The sequence below is a fragment of the Lonchura striata genome, chromosome 1 (genome assembly GCF_050655825.1).
Source record: "Lonchura striata isolate lonStrDom1 chromosome 1, ASM5065582v1, whole genome shotgun sequence".
Lineage (NCBI taxonomy): Eukaryota > Metazoa > Chordata > Aves > Passeriformes > Estrildidae > Lonchura > Lonchura striata.
The window spans coordinates 20,452,235-20,473,688 of record NC_140703.1 but is presented as its reverse complement, the minus strand read 5'-3'; the positions used below and the strand labels follow the sequence as shown (position 1 = coordinate 20,473,688).

General features: G+C 47.8%; 1 protein-coding gene across 2 annotated transcripts; it reads left to right on the top strand.

The window, feature by feature from the left end:
* Positions 1–116: 116 nt before the first annotated feature.
* Positions 117–21,208, top strand: PPME1 (protein phosphatase methylesterase 1). 2 transcript variants are annotated; one of them, XM_085569742.1, is made up of 14 exons: positions 117–274; positions 5,401–5,494; positions 10,851–10,943; positions 11,593–11,650; positions 12,137–12,188; positions 13,933–14,087; positions 14,703–14,793; positions 15,134–15,199; positions 15,395–15,527; positions 15,973–16,099; positions 16,533–16,577; positions 17,369–17,433; positions 18,459–18,526; positions 19,140–21,208. In XM_085569742.1, exons 1-14 carry the CDS (start codon positions 177–179, stop codon positions 19,156–19,158), a joined length of 1,164 nt encoding a protein of 387 aa, XP_085425868.1. In that variant the 5' UTR covers positions 117–176; the 3' UTR covers positions 19,159–21,208. The 2 variants fall into 2 exon arrangements, with proteins under 2 accessions (XP_085425868.1, XP_077637337.2); XM_077781211.2 differs by lacking the exon at positions 15,134–15,199 and having other exon boundaries at positions 5,401–5,495; positions 10,852–10,943.
* The last annotated feature ends 246 nt before the right edge of the window (positions 21,209–21,454 follow it).

Here is a 21,454-nt window from a genome sequence, read left to right as displayed (position 1 = left end):
CCCCGCGCCCCGCCGGGCAGAGCGGGGGCGCGGACTACGTTTCCCGCGGTGCCACGCGGGCGGGTGCGCTTAGTGCCGCGTGGCGGCGCTGTTGGGGGAGCCGCTTCCGGCGAGGCGAGGCGGGGCGGAGGGGGCGGCGCGGGGGTCCCGGTGTTCCCGGTGCGTCCCTAGCTGTCATGTCTGCCCTGGAGAAGCAGCTGCATCTGGGCCGCCTCCCACCTCGGCCCCCGTTGCCCGGAGGCGGCGGCCATTCCGGGTCGAAGATGCGCATGGGGTAGGCGGAGGAAGGGCAGGGGCGGATGCCGAGATCGGGGGGGAGTCTGGGGGGAGAGGTTACCGCGGAGCGGAGGCTCTGCAGGGAGGTGGGGCTCGTGTTGGGGATCTGGAGGGACGGGTGGTCTTTGCTGGGGGGATCTACAAGGAAGGGAGGTACGTTATTCCGGGGTCTGGACGGAGGGGAATCACTATCGGAGGATTTGGGAAGAGGGGAGCTCGTCCTGGGCGATCGGGACAGGGAATGGCCATTATCTGGAGATCTGGGAGGAGGGGAGTTCGTCCTGAGGAATTGGGCACAGGGAATTATCGGGGGGTCTGGACAGGGGGAAGCTCATCCTGGAAGATCGGCAAAGGAATGTCCATTATCAGGAGATCCGGCCAGTGGGGAGCTCGTCCTGGGGGATCGGCACAGGGAATGGCCATTATCACGAGACATACACAGAGAAGAGCTCGTCCTGGGGAATCGGGACGGGGAATGGTCACTACTGGGGGATCTGGAGCGAGGGGGGGTCATTCTTAGGGGTCTGGAGGGAGGGTTGGTCCTGCTTCCCAGTGCTCCAGGAGAGTGACACCTGGATCAGGCTTCTCCAGCTGCAAAGGTATCAGTGCCCAAAGTATCCTTAGGCTGGGGGAAGGTGGCAGGGGCTGGGATCAACTCTCCAGCCCTTTTCTCCTAGTCCTTTTGCCATCAGTGTTTGGAGGAAGGGTCAAGCACCATGTCTGGGTGGTACCTCAGAGTGTGGCTGCGGGGAGAGGTGTGTGGAAATTCTCAGGAGCTGAATTCCTAAGCTGGAGTTGGACTTTGCTTGTGGTGGGTCCCTTTCCGAGTCAGAATATTCCATGATTCTGTGAAACAGAATTTCTCAGCTCCGGGCACCTATGTGAAGTAGGTGTGCTCTGCCAAGTGACGTTAATCCCTGCTTAAATCTGCATTTTGAGATGATGGAAAAGTCTGGAATACTCTTTAATCTTTTAAGCAGGGTTTGAGAGTACATTTTAGGAGCTGTGGGAGAAGTTTGACCAGTGTCTAAGGCTGTAACAAGTATTAATTTATATAATTCTTCCTCTCTTACCATGAATTGGAGGGGTTTTAAACTCTCTCTGGGAAATTATTATGAATGAAACAAAATCCAGTGTTGCGGTTAAGGATCAAGAATTCCCCTGGAATTCTTCCCTTGGAAGCAGTGGGGAGTAGTTCATAATCATGTTGTGGTTAGATTTACTGCTCTACCACCCAGTAAATCCCTTTACAGGTCATGTTCCTGTTGTGGGAGGTGCTGCACATCCAACATGGAATTACCTCATCCAGAGGGGCTTGGGGCTTCTGTGAAAAGGACACAAGAGGAAGTGGGATAGAAAGTTTAACTTAAGCTGAGCTTATCCTTATCAAAGTTCAGTTCAGTATAAACAGGTGCAAGATTCCCCCTGAAGAGAATTCCACTAAAAGAGAACGGAATTAGTTGTACAGGGAAAATAGTGTGATTTACAGTGCTGGCAGATATACAGGGCTGCACTGAAATAGTTCATCAAAATTCAAAGGTTACAGGGAACAAAAAGAACTAAACTTAGGAAAATATTTATTTGCTTTATTAAGCATCTCACATTTATAAATGTAATTTATTCCTGCACTTTCAATTTCTTGAATTGCAAGCCAGGCTTTTAAAAAAATGCGTTTAACCTTAATATCCAAGAATGCCAGCAACTTGATTTTTCTGTGGCTAAATCCTCTGACTGGTGTGCTGGGCACTTTCTTTTAATTCCCTTTTTTTCCACCATGCAGGTCATCTTAATGTGACTGTGGTGTAGCTGAAAGCAGATTTTGAGAAGCAGAGGGCCAAGCATGTGAGATTGCTGCAGAAAAATAGAATTTACTGAGAACTTCTTAACCAAAATAAAGTCTTACATTTTTTGGCAATATGCTGTTAAAAGGTTAATGTGTGTTTCAGTAGTTCATAAAAAATGGCACCTTTAAGTATGTGAAAATAAACTTATTTCTAACTTTTTCTTTAAAAATTATTATTTTCTTGCTCATTTTTCAGTACAATCACTTCCTTATGTCTCTCTGTAGGAGAGTCTCATTTGAGAAGTCAAACTGTCCGAAGCAAATAGAATCATGGAATTGCTCAGGTTGGAAAAGCCCTCTAAGATCTTGGAGTCCAGCCATTCCCCCAGCACTGCCAAGGCCACCACTATCCCAACATCCCCAAGTGCCCTATCCACACAGCTTTCTGTCCCTGCAGGGATGGGGATCTGTGCAGCTGTGCTAGGGTTGGACAGCCCTTTTCGGGAAGGAATTCTCCCTGATACCAAACATGGCTCCTGCAATGTAGTCTGGAGTGGGTTTTGCGGGAGCATGGGATGTGTGCTAGAATTTCATTCTATTTCACAGCACGTGGCATTGATTCCTGCTTTGCTAGCACAATCCTCTTCTCCCTGGATTTAAGTGCTCTCCAGCAGAAATGATGGTTGCAAAGGCCCTTCCCAAAGGAAGCTGGAGCTTCTCTTCAGCTCAAGCAGTTGGTGAAACTCAGCCACTGGGAGGAATTCCATGTCCATTTCTTTAAGGAGCACCAAGGCTGTGTTGGGAATTGCCTGCGTGTTGCAAGTGATTCTTTCCAATTGCTCAACTGATGAAAATCAAAATCAAAATCACAAAATAAAACAAAACCAGGCTTATGGCCTGATTCTGTGTTCTGTGGGGAAATAAAATAATAGAATTTGTAAAGTCACTGGTGGAGCAAGAGGCCCCACGGCAGCAGATCCCAACAGCTGTAGCAGCTTCTGCATTTCCTGTCTTGTTTTTTGCCTTTTGTTTTTGGCTAGTGGCTCAGAGTTAAGCAGCTAGATGGGATTTAAAAGTGAAAGTCAGTTTGCTGAACCTTTCCAATGTGTGAGTAAAAGTCATCTACAATCTCTGAAGATCTTTTAATTATCTAGAAGGGCACAATTGGATCAGATCTGTGTAGTTCAGTTGTGGCAATTCCTACTCACTTTTTCCTTTTTAATCCATTTTTTCCCTTTGGAATCCTTTTAATGAAAAAACGTTTTATGTATTCAGCATCTCTAAGGCAGAACTTAAGATACTGTCCTTGTCAATTTTTAGAATTTCTAAATACAACTTGTCGGCCATGGCAGTTCTTACTTGTAGATGATGTTTGGTTTGGTTGGGTTCAAATATGATGCCAGAATGAAATCTCTTGATTCATTCAGTTGTTCTATATTTGCTTTAGTAGTTTTGAATAGGGGCTCTCAGCAGAAAAAGAACTTTCTGAAAATGGTTCCTTCTGCTGCATCAGTGTGGCAAGCTTCTAGGGAAGAGCTCTTCCTTGGTTCCATGGGTTCCTCTTGCAGGTCATGAGATTCTCTTCATGGATCTGCCTCGGTATTTGCATCTGCCTGCCTCTTGCATGAAAATTCTAGCACTGGATCTCTGCTCTCAGAAATGGCATTTGAAGGAGACACAGAAATACTCATCCCTGCAAGTGTCCAGGGCCAGGCTGGATGGGGCTTGGAGAGGCCTGGTCTGGTGAAAGGTGATTTCTGGGCACTAGCCAAGAGGCTGCTGTGCTCCCCTGTGTAACAGTAGCTGTCCATCCTGCAGCCCTGCTTCCACAAAAACAGGTTCATTTGGCACACAGCCACATCCTCATGCTCTGCCTCCCCAGTAGGTAGGAGAATTCCCCTACAGATTTCTGGTGTCACAGTAGTGCCAGGGCTGGGTCACCAGGGAGTTCCTGCTGCCCACCAGATGTATGGATTATGTAGGAAGGGGTGTAGCCAGGCATATGACAACATTTACTGATCACCTGGAACTGCTCAGGGCAGTGGAACCCAAAAGCACCTCTAACATGCTGTGCAAAAGTGTGACTGCAGTTGTTGAAATGCGGCTTTTTGAAAGAGTGATGGAACTTATTTTCACTAACTGCACATCCTACCTATTCAAAAACCAGAGAAGGGAAATCATCCAAGCTGTGGGCAGTTCTCTCCATCTGCAGAAAGAACCAGAACTGGTATGGAGAGAGCATGTGATCAGGGCTGGGATGGATTCCAGGGCAAAATTAAGCTTTGAATGTGATATTTTTTCCCTTGATCGGAGAAGAGATTAGGCTGAGGCAGTAAAAGAGATTAATATTTCTTGGATTTATGTAGGTGTGTGACATCTCATTTTATTTAATAGACATTTGACAAGAAGTCTGGAAACCCACAGGAGGGAATTTGGTCCATTCAGAGGGTGGCTGTTTATGTTTCACATCCTAGAAACACCAGGGGAAACAGAAATTTTGTTTCTGCAAAATTGAAAAGCTGCTTTGTCTGTTATTTTCTATTTCTTTAGGAAGCCAAGAATTCAGGAGAAACTTCTTCAGCAGGGATTTTTCTGCTGTGAAGGTCTTTCTCCCCTCATGCCCATGCTTGATTTTAATATTCTGTGCTGCCTGCCTGCCTCCCCCAGAAGAGTTGAAGTGCAAAAACATGGTTAAAATGGTGCACTGTTACTCATCCTGTATCCTGGGCTCAAATTGAGCCTAATTATGCCACTTCCAAAATTAAGCACTACTCTTTTAGCCTTACTGAGTAAATACCAGCCTGAGAAACAAATTCTGCATCAACTGAGTCATCAAGAAAATTCTGATTGCGGAGCCTTTTGTCAGTAATGGGGGTACAAGGAGAGGGCACAGCTGCACCTTTTGAAGGAAGCAAAAAATAAATTGGTTTATCAGCTGGGCACCTTTTGTCTGTGGGTCATTGCAAGCTCTGAGGTTGTACTGGGACAGTATCACTGTTCTGTTTATTTTCCCTTGGCTTGGGTCTGTGTAACCTAAATCACCATTGTTCAGTCTTCCTTGGAATTACTTGATGAGGAAAAGACTTTTTTCTCTGTTTCCACTACATTTCCTCAATAGGAGCAACAATTAGGGAGGGGGAAAAAGGGGAGGATTTCTTCACTGACAATAAAATTCTGAATATTGTGGTTGTATGGGAATTTCTTGGATGAGTTGTTTGCTTCCAGTCTGAACTGTTGTGTAACACCAGCATGTTCTCTTCAGTGAGAGGAGGCCTGGATGCCGATTTCAGTGGAAGACATTAAAAATAACTCTTTCTTACGGAATTTTTTCTGTCTTGCAGCCCTGGAAGAAAGCGTGATTTTTCACCAGTGCTTTGGAGCCAGTACTTTGAGTCTATGGAGGATGTTGTGGTAGAAAATGACACTGGCAAGGATATATCCTTTTTTTTTTTTTTTCTATATTGAATTTGTCATAATCTCAGAGATTGGGGAGGTATCAACATTTGTTTAGTTTATTTGGATTCTTCAGCTTTTTCATGTGTTCCATCTTGTCTTCCATTATGTCTCCTGCAGGGCTTAGTGTCAGTAACTGGAACTATCCCTTCTAGGCTGACAGTTGAACTGTACCTAGCAAGGCTAGTTCCTGATACTGCTTCTTTAGTAATCATTCATTTCAAAAAGTGTTTCCAACAGTCCAATAGCATATTTTGCAGGGAAACATCAGGTTCTCATAATGCAAACCATGTTAGGCCCAAAGCTGTTAATTGATTTTTATTAACTACAGTTAAACACACTCTTTCCCTATCCCAGGCTGCTCCAAGCTCCAGTGTCCAACCTGGCCTTGGACACTTCCAGGGATCCAGGGGCAGCCACAGCTTCTCTGGGCACCCTGTGCCAGAGCCTCACTGTGGGAAGAGTAGGCTCCTCTGCACGGTGGGGGTGTAGTGCTGGGCAGAGATCTCTGACGCTTGCTCTTGGGGGAAGAGGTTTATTGGAGAATTCAGGAATGCCCAAGCCTCGTGCTCTCAGGCGTAGCACGTGGCCGGGCTTAGGAGGACGGGGGAGGGGAGAGAGGAACGGAGGGTTTAGGAGAGGGGAAGCCTCAGGGAGGAAGGGAGTCCAAGAGAGGGAGGAAGTCCAAGAGAGGAGGAGAGGGCCAAGAGGCCGCATGGCCGCTCGGAGCCCCCTTTTCAGGGGTTCCTAGGTGGGCTGGGACAAGGCATGGGCCAATGGGGTTACAGACTCCGATGCTTCAGGGGCAGGTACAGAGGTGTGGGCTGAGCCACAATCTTTTGCGGGGTGGGATGGAACAGTCCATTTCACTCCATGATTCATCCAAGGGTAGAAGTGACATTCGGCTAGCTAAGATAACAATCATATCTATCTATCCTCTGCAACAATTGCCCTTTTTCGTTAAACTTTTGAAAAGGTAAATACAGACTTAATTACTATTTTTGCACAACTTGGGGTATATAACATATTGGTACTGAAACTACACTTATTACTCTAAAAACAATCAAGCTTACTTTACAGAGTTCCTTCAGCCAAGATGCAGAGCTCAAACCTTCAGATAAACTGTTTAGCTAGATTTTTAATTGTAATCAAGGTGGTGTTTATTTCTTTACTGATTGAGCATTTTAACCTTTTGACTGTTTTAGTCTAATGGAAGAATTTAACTGAGGTAGTGTTATTAAAACCTTTTGGGGAAGGTTCTATAATTGACTAGGTTGAAAAAGTCTATTAGAGCTTTGTATCAGTTAGAGATATGGTATCAGAGCTTGCAGTCTTGGCCAGAGTTACCCAGGCATTTGTCTTTGGTTAACCTATAGGTGGAACTTCAATACAAAAATTTGAAATAAGAGAACAAATGTAACAACAAGGGTATAAAAGTAACATGCATGTGAAAATAAATGTCCATAGTCTTGAATTGTTTCTGGCAGGTAGTTTTCATCTCGTCTTAGCACAGTTCAAATCTGAGCGCCTGCTTCTTGGTTTGCACCTGCAAAGTCACTGCCATTGGTGAGGGCACTGCCAGATTTCGGTGTATGGTAAGGCCTTACATTCTTTGCCGGGATCCATCTGAGTCCTTCGCCTGTAGAGACACAAGCAAACCCTCTCTCCCATGTTACAAGGTTACATGGGCTTTCTATTTCTCTTGTGACTGAGGTTTTGATCAAGACTTTTATTTTTACTTTTTTGTTGTTCAGAAAGTGTCTGTAAATGGGCATGTCAGGCTGTCCTATACAGTAATTTGAAAGATTGTATGCGTATGGGGCTTTGCTGAACCAATTTTGGGGTGTGGCCTTATATATTCCCCTTTTCTGTTTTAATAAGCTGCTTTCTAGGGCTTTAGATGTCTTTTCTATGGTACCCCCCAACAGCTGGTAACCATAAGAGAAACGGAAGCAACTATCTCCTGCTGCTACTAGGAATTCTCTCTTGTCCAGAGATGGGACAGCCGTCCACTCTCTGGGACCATGAGGCTTGGATATATGCCTGTCCATCAGTTGGAGGCCATCAATGCTCCCCTGAGCATCCTGGGAAACTGAGGCAGCAGGGGTGGTATTGGTAGGGGTAGCACAGTTCTCCGTGGATCCTGTACTCGTCAAAGTAGCTGCCAGGTGCTGTTCCTCTTTCCCTGGCTGCATGCTAAGCTGTAAGTCAGCTGCAGCTGCCAACAGCTGGGGCAGAGGGGCAGGAGTGGAGACTGTCAGCAAAGGCTCATGGGAGAAACCTGAGGATGCGGAGGGATCTCTCCAAGCTGAGGCTGCAGCTGTGGAATGTGGATGCAGCCTAGGAGAGGAAGTGGGGGCATCCAGGGGCTGTAGGGGCGGCGGTGGGGTGACGAGAACTACTTGTTGCACGGCTGGCCGGAGTTCCGGGCGGGCACCCGGCACGGAGGGCTTTAGCGGCAAACCCGGAAGCGACTCGGTGGTCCCCGGCGTCGGCGGTGGGGCTCCTTCTGGCGGCTCCGGGGGTTCTGCCGGCGCCGCCGCTGAGCTCGGGGGTTCTGGCTGATCGCAGACCGCGGCACGGGGCGCGGGGGGAGCGGCGGGCTCCGTCGGCGGCGCGGCAGAGGCGGCGGGAACCGGCCAGACCGGGGGCACCGCGAACCGCGCATTCGCGGGGCGCACCACGTGGTCCGCCGGCCGAACCAAGATGGCGGCCGCGTCTGCCGCCCCGCCGGAGCCGTCTGATGTTGGGCCCGCACCGCGGGGGGGTTGCCGGGAGGCGGGGGGTGGTGGGGTCGCGGCACGGGGCGCGGCGGGAGTGGCAGGCTCTATCGGCGGCGCGGCAGAGGCGACGGGGACCGGCCGGACCGGGGGCACCGCGAACTGCGCATGCGCGGGGCGCACCACGTGGTCCGCCGGCCGAACCAAGATGGCGGCCGCGTCTGCCGCCCCGCCGGAGCATGCTGACGATGGGCACGTTCCGCGGGGGGGTTGCCGGGGGGTGGGGGGTGACGGGGTCGCGGCGCGGGGACCCGGGGTGTCCCCCCACGGCCAGGGCTCGGGCTGGGGTGGGCGCACCGGGCCTCCCGGTGCTTCCTGTCGCACGTCCGGGATTGGGGGCGTGGCCACGCGCTCTCCCGGCGCGGGCAGCGGCGGCAAGGCAGCGACGAGCCCTGGATTGAGCGTTTGTAGAAGCGCGGCGAAGGCGCTTTGTAAGGAGCCAACGAAAGTAGCAACAGCCGCTGCTAGGGGGGTTTCGGGGGGAGCCGGGGCGGGCACGAGCCCCGCGGCCAGTGGGGGGGGCGCGGCGGCCGCGGGGGCCGGGACAGGAGCGGCGGCCGCGGGGGGTGGGGCGGGGCCGGGGCTGATCGCGGCGGTGGGGGGTGAGGTCGCGGCGGAGGTGGGAGGGGCGGGAGCGGCCGCGGCGGGGGCCGCCGAGCCCGGCGGCAGGCGGCGCGGCGCGGGGATCGGGGGGGTGCGGGGGGTGGTCGCGGGGGCCGGAGCAGCCGCGGCGGTTGGGGGTGGGGTCGCGGTCGCGGCGGAAGCGGCACGGGTGGAAGCGGCCGCGGGGGCCGGCGGCCAGCGGCGCGGCGCGGGGGTTGGGTGGGGGGTCGCAGGGGCCGGGGCGGTGGGAACCGCGTCACTCAGGGGGGCGGCCGCGGCGGTTGCGGCCGGGGCCGCGGCGGGAGGGGGAGGGGCGGGGCGGAAGGGGATCGCGGCGCGGTCGTCAGCAGCCGCGTGGGCCGGCCACATGGCCGGGGCCGGCTTTCGTGGAATGAACAATTCGGCCACAGCTCTAAAAGCTGGGAGTAACTCGCAAGCAACGGCGTCTCTCCTGGAAATCTCAATAAAAAGCCTATCACCTACTGAGTCCCAGAAGTCTTTGGTAAAGGCGGCTGATCGATCCGCATGAGGGAAGTGGGGCAGGACCCATTCCAAAAGGGCTTTTAACTCTGTCTTAGGCAAAGTACTATTATGACTACGTAAAAGATGGTTCAATTGTTTGTAGAGATCTCTATCTTGGGTAGAGTGGGATTGTCCCATATTTTAGACCTGTGTAGCTCACCTCGAGTTCGCAAAAGCAGAGATCCTCTCCTCAGGACTCTGCACAGGTCCCCTCAGAGCTCCGGGCGTCTCTCCGGACGGCTTTTCCGTGCTCGGGACCTTCAGACCTCCCCCCTCGGGGCTTCCAGCGCAGGCAGTGCTAGGCAGTGCTCGGTGCGCTCTCTTAACGTGGCCACGTGCCACCAGCTCACAGCTCCTTGCTCGGGCAGTCCCAAGAGCTCCAAAAGCCGGCTATTCACAGGCGATGGTGCTCGAGGGTAAAATGCCTCGGCAAACTTTAAAGAGATAAGGCTTCTACGTTGCTTAGCAACGACAGCCTGTGCTCAGAGCGAAGAGGAGGCTATGACAGGTAATTACCGTGCATGAAGATGTCGAGATTCGTGGATTCCTTTTTCTTTCACGTTGGGCGCCAGTTGAGGGAAGAGTAAGCTCCTCTGCACGGTTGGGGTGTAGGGAGGCAGAGATCTCTGAAGCTTGCTCTTGGGGGAAGAGGTTTATTGGAGAATTCAGGAATGCCCAAGCCTCGTGCTCTCAGGCGTAGCACGTGGCCGGGCTTAGGAGGACGGGGGAGGGGAGAGAGGAACGGAGGGTTTAGGAGAGGGGAAGCCTCAGGGAGGAAGGGAGTCCAAGAGAGGGAGGAAGTCCAAGAGAGGAGGAGAGGGCCAAGAGGCCGCATGGCCGCTCGGAGCCCCCTTTTCAGGGGTTCCTAGGTGGGCTGGGACAAGGCATGGGCCAATGGGGTTACAGACTCCGATGCTTCAGGGGCAGGTACAGAGGTGTGGGCTGAGCCACAATCTTTTGCGGGGTGGGATGGAACAGTCCATTTCACTCCATGATTCATCCAAGGGTAGAAGTGACATTCGGCTAGCTAAGATAACAATCATATCTATCTATCCTCTGCAACACCTCACCACCCTCAATTTAAAACCACCCTCATAGTTTAAAACCATTCCCTTCCCCTCTCATTATTTTTTCTGTGTATAAAATAACTCTCCCATCTTTTTTCCTAGTGGATTTCTAGTTTTCTCTTATTTCACTCCCCTGTTGTGCCCAGGGAGAAAAGGAGATGAGTGAATTATAGGCAGGGGAGAAACCCTGGGCAGCAGGAATACAACTCTTGAAGCTTAAATTGATTTACATTTTTGTCCAGGTAAGGCTTGAAAATATCTGTTGGTCAGATAAATGAAGGGTAGAAATAAAACAATGTTTGGTATTGCAAGCTCCAAAATTCATTCTACTCAGCAACTCAGTGAAATGTCCTTAACTGTTCATACACTTTTCGAATTTACAAAAGTGGCTTGGAGGGGCCTGTCTTGCTGCTGTTACATGGTGGAGGCCACTCTGCTCTGTCCTGGGCTGTGTTTACTGTAAGTAAAGCCACTGCTCTGTAGCAATAAATGTGTGGAGATGGAGCTCTCTGAGTGTGGAAGGCAGTTATCCATACACCTCTAGGAAACATGGGAAGACAGTATTCTAAGAGACAACAATATTATCTTTACGTGGTTGGGGTTCTTGCTTAGGTGCAGGGGCACCTTGCAGATGGAGGGTTTGGGCTGTCTTTAGGAGCTGGAAAATGCTAACCTCTGGATTTGTTTGGTTTGGGGAAAGCAACTAACTGCTCCAGTCATTTAAAAACTGAATAGCTGAAAAATCAAAATAAGAGGACCGGGTAACTTTGAGGTCTGGGTAGCTTTTGCCAGTTGTGTAGGTGGTTCTATTTAGAATCCATCAGCAAATTCCACACTTCTACTGGGCTGTTATTTAAATAATCAGCGATTCCTTAACACTGAAGTCTTCCCATCAACAAAACATGCCACTTCCCTGTGCTGCCTGAAATAACTTAGTTAAATTGATCTGTCTGGGAGAAACTGAGGCATACTTGTGTTGCAATTATTATGCTCTGTCTTACCTTAAAAAGATTCCTCAGCTGTTTCCCCTGACCTCTTTGTACTTTGGGAGTGCTTGTTGTTGCTAATCCCACTTTGCAAACAATATTCTCTCTGTCTCTCCTTGCAGTCTGCAATCATTAACAGGATCCGGTGTAGGATTGTGGCCTTAGACCTCCGAGGCCATGGTAAGTCAAAGAAATAAATCTGGAATCAAAATAATCATTTTTTAAAGGAGATGCAATGAATTCTTCTCAGGGCGACTAGGAAAACATCCTTAAGGCATCCCAATTTGGATTCAAAAGCAGGGATGGAAGACTGGCTTCTGTCAGAAGCTGAGACCCCCTCTGAACTTCTGCTTGAGACAGTGGTGGACTACTTCCTTCCACCAAGCCGTCTTTCATATTTCCATAACCTTTAAGTGGTCTTTGCCATGAGAAATAAGGCTGTTGTTTCATTTTAAGATCTATAAAGAACAGTTATGGGCAGTGTTTCCCACCCATAGGACCAAGTGTTCCTGTTAATTCTGTTTCTTAATTATTCATGTTCATTGCAGTAGGCTTGCTCTTCATATCTATGCCTAAAAGCTTTGTACCCTCACTGCTCTTAAGTCCTGAGGGGGCCTGAAGTTTTTCAACTTAAGTGAACTTAACTTGGGTTGGGTTTTTTTTTAGGAGAAACGACAGTAAGGAATCCTGAGGATCTGTCTGCAGAGACTATGTCAAAGTAAGGAAACTTATGCTTGTTTCCCTTTTCACAAACCTCCCCTTTCTCTCCTTGGCTGAACTACTTGAGAGTAGACAGCCTTCATTCAAAGGAGCTGGAAGATAGTTTAATTTTACGTGACTCTGGTAGTTATCCCTGCTTTCCTTCCATTCTGGGACAGTTTGAAATGATGTCTCTCCCAACTGAGTCAGATTCCAAAGACTGGAGTTGTTCTCCCAGTACCCTGAGTTTTTAAACAGTGAGCACTTTAAACTTGCCACATGCTGAAGAGTTTCTGATGGAGGTGGAATGCTTCCCTTAGACATCCATGGGGTATTTTAGCTTGAAATCACCAGTTTGACTCTTCCTCAGCCCTTGGAGTGAGTGTTTAGAGCAGGCCCACATTGGCCTGTTAACAGCCCCAAAGTCTGGGTCCCAGACACAGGATTTTCAAGCATAGAATTGCTTTTTCAAAGTGTCATGACCTGCTTTGGCATGCAAATCCATCCCCCTCTTGATAAAACTGTAAGAAAAGCAAATACCCACTGCTGAGCACATTATGTTCTGCCCATATTTAGTACAAAGAGACTCTTTGCTGTGACTATAATGAAATGATGAAGGATTTTATAGCTTTCCCATGGACAAATCCACTTGGTTTGTTGAGGGGAGGCCATGTGTGAAATGTATTCTGATTTCCATTGTATACCTTATTCCTGCTGCTTATGCCTTGTCAGATCCTGATGTGTAACTGTCCTGAGGAACTGCTGAATTAAATAATTAGAATATTTTAGATCTAGAGCAGCACTGCTGTGGGGGGAAAGCAAGTTCCTTTTGTTTTGAAACCTTCCCATCTTCTTAGCAATGAGCTTGAAACTTAGTCCTTTTAAATAGGAGCCTTAAATTGTAGCTAGTGTTCCTGTTTATTCTTTTAAATCAAGTCCTCAAACAGTTTCCTCTAGCAGAGCAGACAAGCTGGTCAACCTGTTCATTTTTTTTACTTGTTTTCCATTTTCAATACTGCTCAGTTCTGAGATTCCTCTGGATGGTTGTAGTCAGGAAAGCCAGCTGGGGGGTCTTTAAGCTGCTTTTTTAAAGCAGTCTTTAAACTACTCTTCAAATTTCAGTTGTTAGCTCTGCTGCTGTTCTGGGGTTTGAGAATCATACTAGCCAGCTTTCCCATCCTGGGAAAGGTGTCAAGAAGTAACAGCTTCAGTTTATCATGGGTGCCTTTTGGGAAGGGTGGGGAAATTGCCCCTTGCCTATCTGTGCTTATAGAGAGTTTCAGTCTTTTTGCTCGTGCTTAGTGTTGTTCATCTTTGTCATGGTCAGCAGGGCCCAGTTATTTTACTCTCTCTAATTCCAGTTTCTTCTTTTAAGAACAATGAGTTTCTTGGTTTGTGCTTCCATGCAAGATGATTTAACAGCTTTTTCTCAGCATTCCCACCAGCAAGTGTCAGCCTAAAATGCTTTCTACAGGGAATCACAGAATTTGGGAAGGGACTATAAATATTCATCCACATGGGCAGGAACACCTTCCACTAGGCCAGGTTGCTTGAACATCTTTTAAATTAAGGATAAATAAATAGAAATTACATGGATGTGCAGGGAAGCCCTGCTGGCAGGGTTTCCTGCTTTGGTGCAGGGATGAAGCAGTGACAGCAGAAGAAGCTTGTCTGTTGCTTGCGGGTTGGAGGAGGCTTTGAGGGCATGTCCCTGCTCCTGCTGGAGGTGGAGGTGCCATGCCAGCTTCGCTGTCCCTCTGCAGAGACGTGGGGAGTGTGGTGGAAGCGCTGTATGGGGACCTGCCGCCACCCATCATGCTGATCGGGCACAGCATGGGGGGGGCCATCGCTGTACACACGGCCGTCGCCAACCTGCTGCCGAGTCTGCTGGGGCTCTGCATGATCGACGTTGTGGAAGGTGAGTGTGCCTGCTGCCGAGCCTTTCAGCCCCTCTGCTGGGCTGCTGCCTCCCAGCTCTTCTCTTAGCCCCAGATCCCTGAATACACAAGGGTTTGCCCTAGTTTTAAACCCGTTCCCTCCTCCTTACAGATCCTGCGCACACAAAAATCTTTCCAGTGTGACCCCTCCTTTTCCTTTTTTCCTTTTCCCAGGTGTACTGTTTGCTTTTTTCCTGCTACTGTCACAGAACCAGAGAATCAGCTAGGTTGGAAAAGACTTTTTGAGACCACGGAGTCAAACCTATGACCTAGCAACACTGTGCCAACCAGACCACGGCACTAATTTCTTTGAAACACTTTCTTGGTGGGGAAGAGGGTGGCTTTTGCTGTAATGCTTGATGCTGATAAATGACTGCGGCTTTCTCTGATGGTCTGAACATCCTACCTATTCAAATTGTAATTTTGCAATATGACTGTTGGCTTAGAAACACTAATCTGTACTTTCCTTAGCATTAAAATCACTGGGGAGCTCCAGCTTTCTGTGAGGGTGTTCCAGACAGTTTTTTACAGAGGGATGTGGCAGTAATTTCATCAGATGCCATGAAGCTGATGAAGATGATGCCATTTGCTTCTAGGTACAGCCATGGATGCCTTGAACAGCATGCAGAACTTCCTAAGGAGTCGTCCCAAAACATTCAAGTCGCTTGAGAATGCTATTGAGTGGAGGTAAAGCTTGGGCTCCATCTCAAATCACTGGTGTTTGTAGCCTGACTCCCAAAGGAAACAAAGTTTATATAATTTGGGTGTCCCAGCCCCTTGCCATGGGTTTAACCCCGTTTCACTGTTTCCCCACCAGCACTTTTCCTTCTTTCTCACAGTTACAGTGACAACAGGAGGCTTGAATAAGTTTAGCTTGAGCCACTCTGTTCAGACTGAGAGCAGGAGCTTTGGGAATAGTTCGGAGAAATCCTAAGCTGTAGAGGAGTTTAACTCATTTCTGGGCCTGCTGATTCTTGAATCTCTTCAGTAAATATTTCTGTTTTATGATTATTTTTGTTTTCCCTAGTGTAAAAAGTGGACAGATAAGAAATCTCGAATCTGCCAGAGTTTCTATGGTTGGTCAAGTCAAACAGTAGGTGGCCTTTGATTTATTTATTATTTTAAAATCTTTTGTTTCTGTTTTACAATACATTCCTACATAAGTGCAGTTGAAAATGAAAATTTCTTCAAGCAAAATTGCTGAACACCTATGGTTTAATCCTGAGTGATGTTTTGTTTTGGATTCTTTCTTTTGTCAGGGAATCAGTTTCTGATTTTATTTTCACAGGTGCGAAGGGGCTGCCAGTCCTGAATGCCCTAAAGCCATAGTAGAGGGAATTATTGAGGAAGAGGAGGAGGAGGATGAGGATGAGGAAGGAGGAGGCTCTGTCAACAAAAGGAAGAAAGAGGATGACACAGAGGTTGGGAGTTTGTTGCTGTGTTTGCAGCTTCCCCTGCAAGAGCTGTCACCTGTGGTTATCCAAATCATTCTGATAGGAAAGGGTGCCATTCCAGGGAGAGAAAACTGGATGGGAGCAAGCCCAAATATTCAGACAATTTTTGAGCTATTTGTGTCAGTAAAAAATAGCAAATTGAGTGCCCGGAATCATGCAGTCTTCTCTTGAAGGCTCTTCTCCTCTTGGTGTAGCTATTTCTGACTTTCTTGTTCCTTGCTCATGTACTTTGATTTGGAGAGAGATTTAGAAGCAAGGAGGGTCATCCCTGGAAGTGTGTAATCCACCAGAGGGAGACATTATTTTTTTATATTTTTATATCTATGTATTTATGCATTTCCATTTCCCTGAGTTAGTTTTCTTTCTGCTGTTTTACTGATCACTAATGCAGAGCTCTCTCTCCTCCCTACAGACAAAGGAGCATTTATACACGTGGCGAATCGAACTGGCCAAAACAGAAAAGTACTGGGATGGCTGGTTCAGGGGTTTATCCAACCTCTTCCTAAGCTGTCCGACTCCAAAGCTTTTGCTTTTAGCTGGTACGTGTCTCTTCCAGTCCTAGTGTGCATCACAGTGATGTCACACGTGCATTTTAGAGAACAGGGTCAGCAATGGGCTGTATTTCCTGGAATACCTGGGCTTCTCTGTGTCTCCTAAAATAGCATGGTGTGAACTTCTCAAGCGAAACTCAAATACAGCTTTAAGCCCTTTTTGTACCTTCAGAGCAAATACAGTGTGTAAGTATCCTTTTAAGTTGTAGGGAGGGCTGTGCTCTTGCACTTTTTGGCTGTTTCTTTCCTGCAACTTTACTCTCTCAAGGTGCAGCAGTGAAATGTCTTTGTCATGGGTGTCAGAGGTGCTTATTTTCTGTTTTTCAAGCAAATGTCTCTTTTAAAATATGGATTCAAGTCTGGCTCAGAGAATTGTATTCTCTCTGTCTGTTCTCCAAAACATTTGTTTATTTGATTGTAGGTGTTGACAGGCTGGATAAAGATCTGACCATTGGACAGATGCAAGGTAGGTATTTAATACTGTTCCTTCAGCCTTACTGTAACGCTCTTTTTGCATGACAGCTTGTTGCTATGGGTACAGTCAATATCCAGACAAGTGGGCATTAAAGAATTTGTCCATCCCAATGTGTTCTCTTGCTGTGGTCAGGAAAAGGTGGGGAAGGTGAGGAGGGAGAGGTTCAGTTCAAAGGGCTGTTGCTATGGGTTTTGTTCAATCTAGTGTTCAGTGCTCCCAGCAGTGGAGCTGCTACACTTCTCTTGGATCAGAATGACTGTCAGAATGAGGGCTTCTTTCTGATCCATTTTTTCCCTTTATAGCTACATTCCTGATGTTCCTAGCTAGAACACTTGGAACCATTCGAAATTGTCCCATCTCACAGTATTTCTGACAGACAGCAGACCAAGATTAAACACCTTCATTCGTGTTTTGGGGTTTGGGTTGGATTTTTTACCCCCATCCTTGCTTTCCAGAGCAACCAGTACTGGAAAGTAGTATTGGATAGCAGGATAAATGTTAACTTAAGGTAAATCTGGTAGGAGTTCTAACTGTGACACTTGCCTGCATGGAGAAGCTCTGAGAAGTCCAGCTTAACTTTAACTCCTGGGAACCTGTTCTAGTTACACCTGGAAAAGGTGAACTAAGCAGCTGGTCCACATTTTCTTTGGAGACCATGGGCTGTGCATGGTGTGGAGTCTGCTGAGATTTCCTGCCATCCCTGGGCCCTCTTTTCCAGCTACATTAGTGAGATCAGTTGGTGCAGAGGGTGAGATCCATGTGCTGACTCTCTCAATCCACAGGGAAGTTCCAGATGCAGGTCCTCCCACAGTGTGGCCACGCAGTCCATGAAGATGCTCCGGACAAGGTGAGCCCCACTGTGGGGTTGAAGCTACATAAGCCACGATCTGAAATACAGAAAAGGATCCATTCCTTACCATGCAGCAGAGATCATAATTCAGGGGCATCTTTTGGCACAACTGGCTTTCACAAGCAGCTTGGATTTTTTAGGTGTCTGGAAAGCCCTGGCTAAGATGTTGCATGCCACAGGGCTGGGCTATGGATTTAACTCTCAGGCTTGTGGTGATGTACCTAATTCTACCCATGTGGAGTTTGGATTTCTCTTCCCTTCCTTTTCCTCATGCAGTTCCCCACTATCCCTTGCACTAAGCTGCAGCCTTAGGGGTTGGTCTGTGTTTTGTTGAGTTGGGTGGCTCACATTTTCCAAATAGAAACCAAATGTCCCTGAAGCAGCTTTGACAGAGCAGTGCTGCTTCTGGGCACTGCTGGGGTTTGTGTCCAGATGGAAGCAGGAATGCAGTGCAGCCAGTAGAGCCTGTGGTTGGGAGCACATCTGGTTTTAAAGCTCATTCTGCACTGATAGCTGTGTTAAAACTCAGCCTTTTTGTGCTTCACTTTACCAGTCTGAAATAGGTGACTTTATCTAAACATACTGAGTTTTTAAGTTGTTACTCTTTTTTATACATTCTGAGTAATATTGACTAGGCCGGACTGGGCTTGGAGCAGCCTGGTCTGGTGGAAGGTGTCCCTGCCCATGGCAGGGGTTGGGACTGGATGAACTTTAATGTTCCTCCCAACCCAAACCATTCCAAGTTACTGTCTTGCATCCTGAATTTACCTTTTCTCCCTGCTAAACTTAGACATTGTTTTAAGAGTTACTGAAATGAGTGGAGAAAAAATTTGGTCACTTCTTGCTGGCAGGCTCAGTGTCAGAGTAAAGCTGGAGGTGTGTTATACAGAACTCTTGTTTTAAAGGAGCAAATGCTTCAGCAGCAGACTCCTGAGGATGTGAATTGTTGTTGGAAATACTGCAGGCTTTGAAAACTGACTGTGTCCCTTTAAATCTTGAGCTATTTTCTTCCCTTCTCTCAGGTTGCAGAAGCTGTTGCAACATTCCTGATCCGTCACAGGTTTACAGTGCCCATTGGTGGATTCCAGTGGTAAGGCTCCATGGAGCTGTGTCCCTGAGCAGAGCTCCTGTTCTCACTGCCTGTTTGGCTCTCGAGGTGGGAGGCTGGAATTTTAGCATGGTACTAAAAAACACAGATAAACAAACAGCTCTGAATCACAGCCAGTAATACATTCAGTGTTTGTATTCCTTTTAAATTTCTCATGTATTTGTGTGTGCTAATGAAAATATATATACATGTGCTGAGCAAAGCAGATTTCTTTCTTTAGAGCCTGCCAGAATGCAAAATGACAAATTTTATGGCATTTAGCTTCAATAATATTTCATTAAGTAACCAAGGCCCTGTGTTGTAACAACTGGTAAGATCATGCAGGTAAAGCTATGTGCTTCACTTTGCAGACTTTCCATACTTATCTCATGTGTTTTCTTATCAAAATGGTCTGTGGAAGTCAGGCCCCTGTAATCAGCTAGGCAGTGAGAGAAAGGTGTGATTGATAAGCTTGATAGTGTAGGTTGATGTGTAAATAGGGAGAGAGGGAGAAGACCTAAGGACTTTACAGCTAAATTAGGTTGTCGCAGAGTTTGCAGAGAATACCTCGATGCTAACATGGAGTCTTTCTTCCATTCTCTTTTTTGCTTCCTAGTGTGTTTCCTGCTTGTTAATATCCTGGTGTTCTCCAGCACTGATTCCCATTGTAAATAAATTGCACCAGAGAGCCACTGTGATGTATCCATATTCTCTCATCTCCCAGTCCAGCAGCAGTGAGAAGTTGGTGTGAGATTCATCCCCTAGAACTAGCTCTCCAGAATATCTAAATTCTTAGGGACTTCCTTACTGGGAAGCAGCTTCTACTGAAGACCACGAAAAGTCCTTCAGGCCCTTGGAACTGGGATCCTCTTCTCTGCTGCCACAAGGAAAGATGTCCTGGAATCCCATGTAGTCAATCATACCAATCTCCACTGATTCTCAGGCTTTCTTGGACCCAACTGCAGTCCAGATCCACTGAGGACATTGCAGCACAGCCAAAAGCTTCAGGATTTCTCTGTGGAATTGTAGAATCATCTTGGAAGTGCACTTAGATTTGGGTTTTATATAGACACTTTTTTTCCCCATAAAGCAGATGAGAAATCATCTTCATTGGGAGATCAGGCTTCATCTCACCAGCAGCAGCCTTAGGGGTTAAGCTGTGGGAAAAGCCTGGAGGCCACTTTCCTGGGCAAAGTTGGATGGGATTGTAAATCAAAAAGGAGAGGGGGGATTGTGAGCTCCATTTCAGAGTCTTGCAGTTTTTCAGGTGCTCATCTAAAGTCCTCTCTGGGAAGAAGAGGCTGAATAACTCCATCTACTACAGACGCATCCCAGGCCAGAGGACTCTGAACCTGCATTTATGGGGAAGACCCAAGAGCAGCAGGGACAATGAGGCCAGCAGGCAGTTTGGCTATTTTCTGCTCCTGGAATGTGTTTGTTCTTCCCTTCTTGTAGCTGCCACACACAGCTGAGCAGAGATCAGTGCCTTTGGGATGGAAAAACATGGAATGGGCTGTAGGAAAAACCCTGGGAGAGCTTGGAGTCGGTCCTGCTGATGTTGACACAGAGGTGTAGGCAGCTGTTCTCCCCAGTTTTAGAGGAAGGACCTTGTTTCCACTGTTGCTTCCTAGATAATTTCATTGCCTGCCTTCCAGAACTCCATGTACACAGCAAGCTTTTCTTCAGGGTTCAGTTATCCACAGACAGTTCCTGGGCTTGCTTTCACCTAAGAGTCACTTTTGAGTGTAAGAGCAGACATGTTTTGGAGCAGTTTTCCTCAATATTTTCCTGGTGGATGTGAAATCCCTTTTTTTCCCTGGTGTCTATAACCTCTTGCTGCTGTCCAATGATTTCCTGCTCTGCCGAGGCAAAGTTCTGTGGTGATCTGGGAGCTGCCCCGTGCATCCTATGACAAGAGCCTTCAGGAATTCTTGGCACTTGAGAGGTGCAGATGGGGCAAAGGTTTAACCATGGCCTTGGGCCTGGTGGAGCTCCACTTAGCTGTGATTCACTGGGCACAGCAGCTGTGGTGGTCTTGCTCCCTGTCCCTTCCCTGACACATCAAGCTGGGAAGCATGTGGATTAGAGACAGGAAGGCCTCATTCCAAAGAGGAATGCCCTCCTGGCACTTTGGCAGTGGCATTCAGGTGTTAAAAGAGCAATTGCTGGCTCTCTGTGCTTCCCACTGTGAGTCACCCTGTCAGTGCATTAATTTGATGTAGCATCCGCCCTGGTTTAGTTCCTGATGGATTCAGTGGCTCTTCAGTAGTCAAGATACAAAATAGTTCTTTCCCCAGCCATATCCCCAAAATGGTCAAAATTTTCTTCTGCAGGAGTCCCCTTTGTTCAGATTGTTAGGGATGAACTATTCCAGCGTGTCTATCCAGAGTCTCACTTCCCAGGATAATACTCATGAATGATCATAGTGAAGTCACATTCCTCTGTGCTGAAGTAACCTGGAGAGTCTGACTTGGAGTGATTCCTCGTGTTATCTATCCCTGTGATTTGTGAGCTTGTAAAAAAGCCCAACCAAACAGAACCCTCCGTGGAAAGCCAATCAGTTTTGTATTCTGTAGAAATACCACTGGAAAAGGAATGATTTCTGAAATCCTGTCGGCTGCCTGGGATTCTGTTTTGCTGTTAACATTGAGTGAGTGAAAAGAAAATAAATATTTCAAGAGCCTATTTAATTGAATGGTGCGTTGCTCCGTGTTAGCTCCCAGCCCTGCCTGGCCCTGGATCAATGTTCAGGGACTCGTGTGGTACTGGATTAACGGATTCCAGGGACAGCAGCAGTACTGTGGGGGTGGGTGGAAGGGAAATTCCTTTTGGTTCTGTCAAGCCATGCACATTCTTGAGGCTGTACTTTTGTCTGAGAAGTATTAATGATCCTGCTGCAGTTTTACAGGGGGCTGCAGCTGAGATAAATGG

Coding starts and splice junctions, on each gene's coding strand:
- PPME1 (XM_085569742.1), top strand. CDS start 177: ATGTCTGCCCTGGAGAAGCAGCTGCATCTGGGCCGCCTCCCACCTCGG. Junction 11,651..12,136: donor CTTAGACCTCCGAGGCCATG/GTAAGTCAAAGA, acceptor GTTTTTTTTTAG/GAGAAACGACAGTAAGGAAT. Junction 16,578..17,368: donor GACCATTGGACAGATGCAAG/GTAGGTATTTAA, acceptor CTCAATCCACAG/GGAAGTTCCAGATGCAGGTC.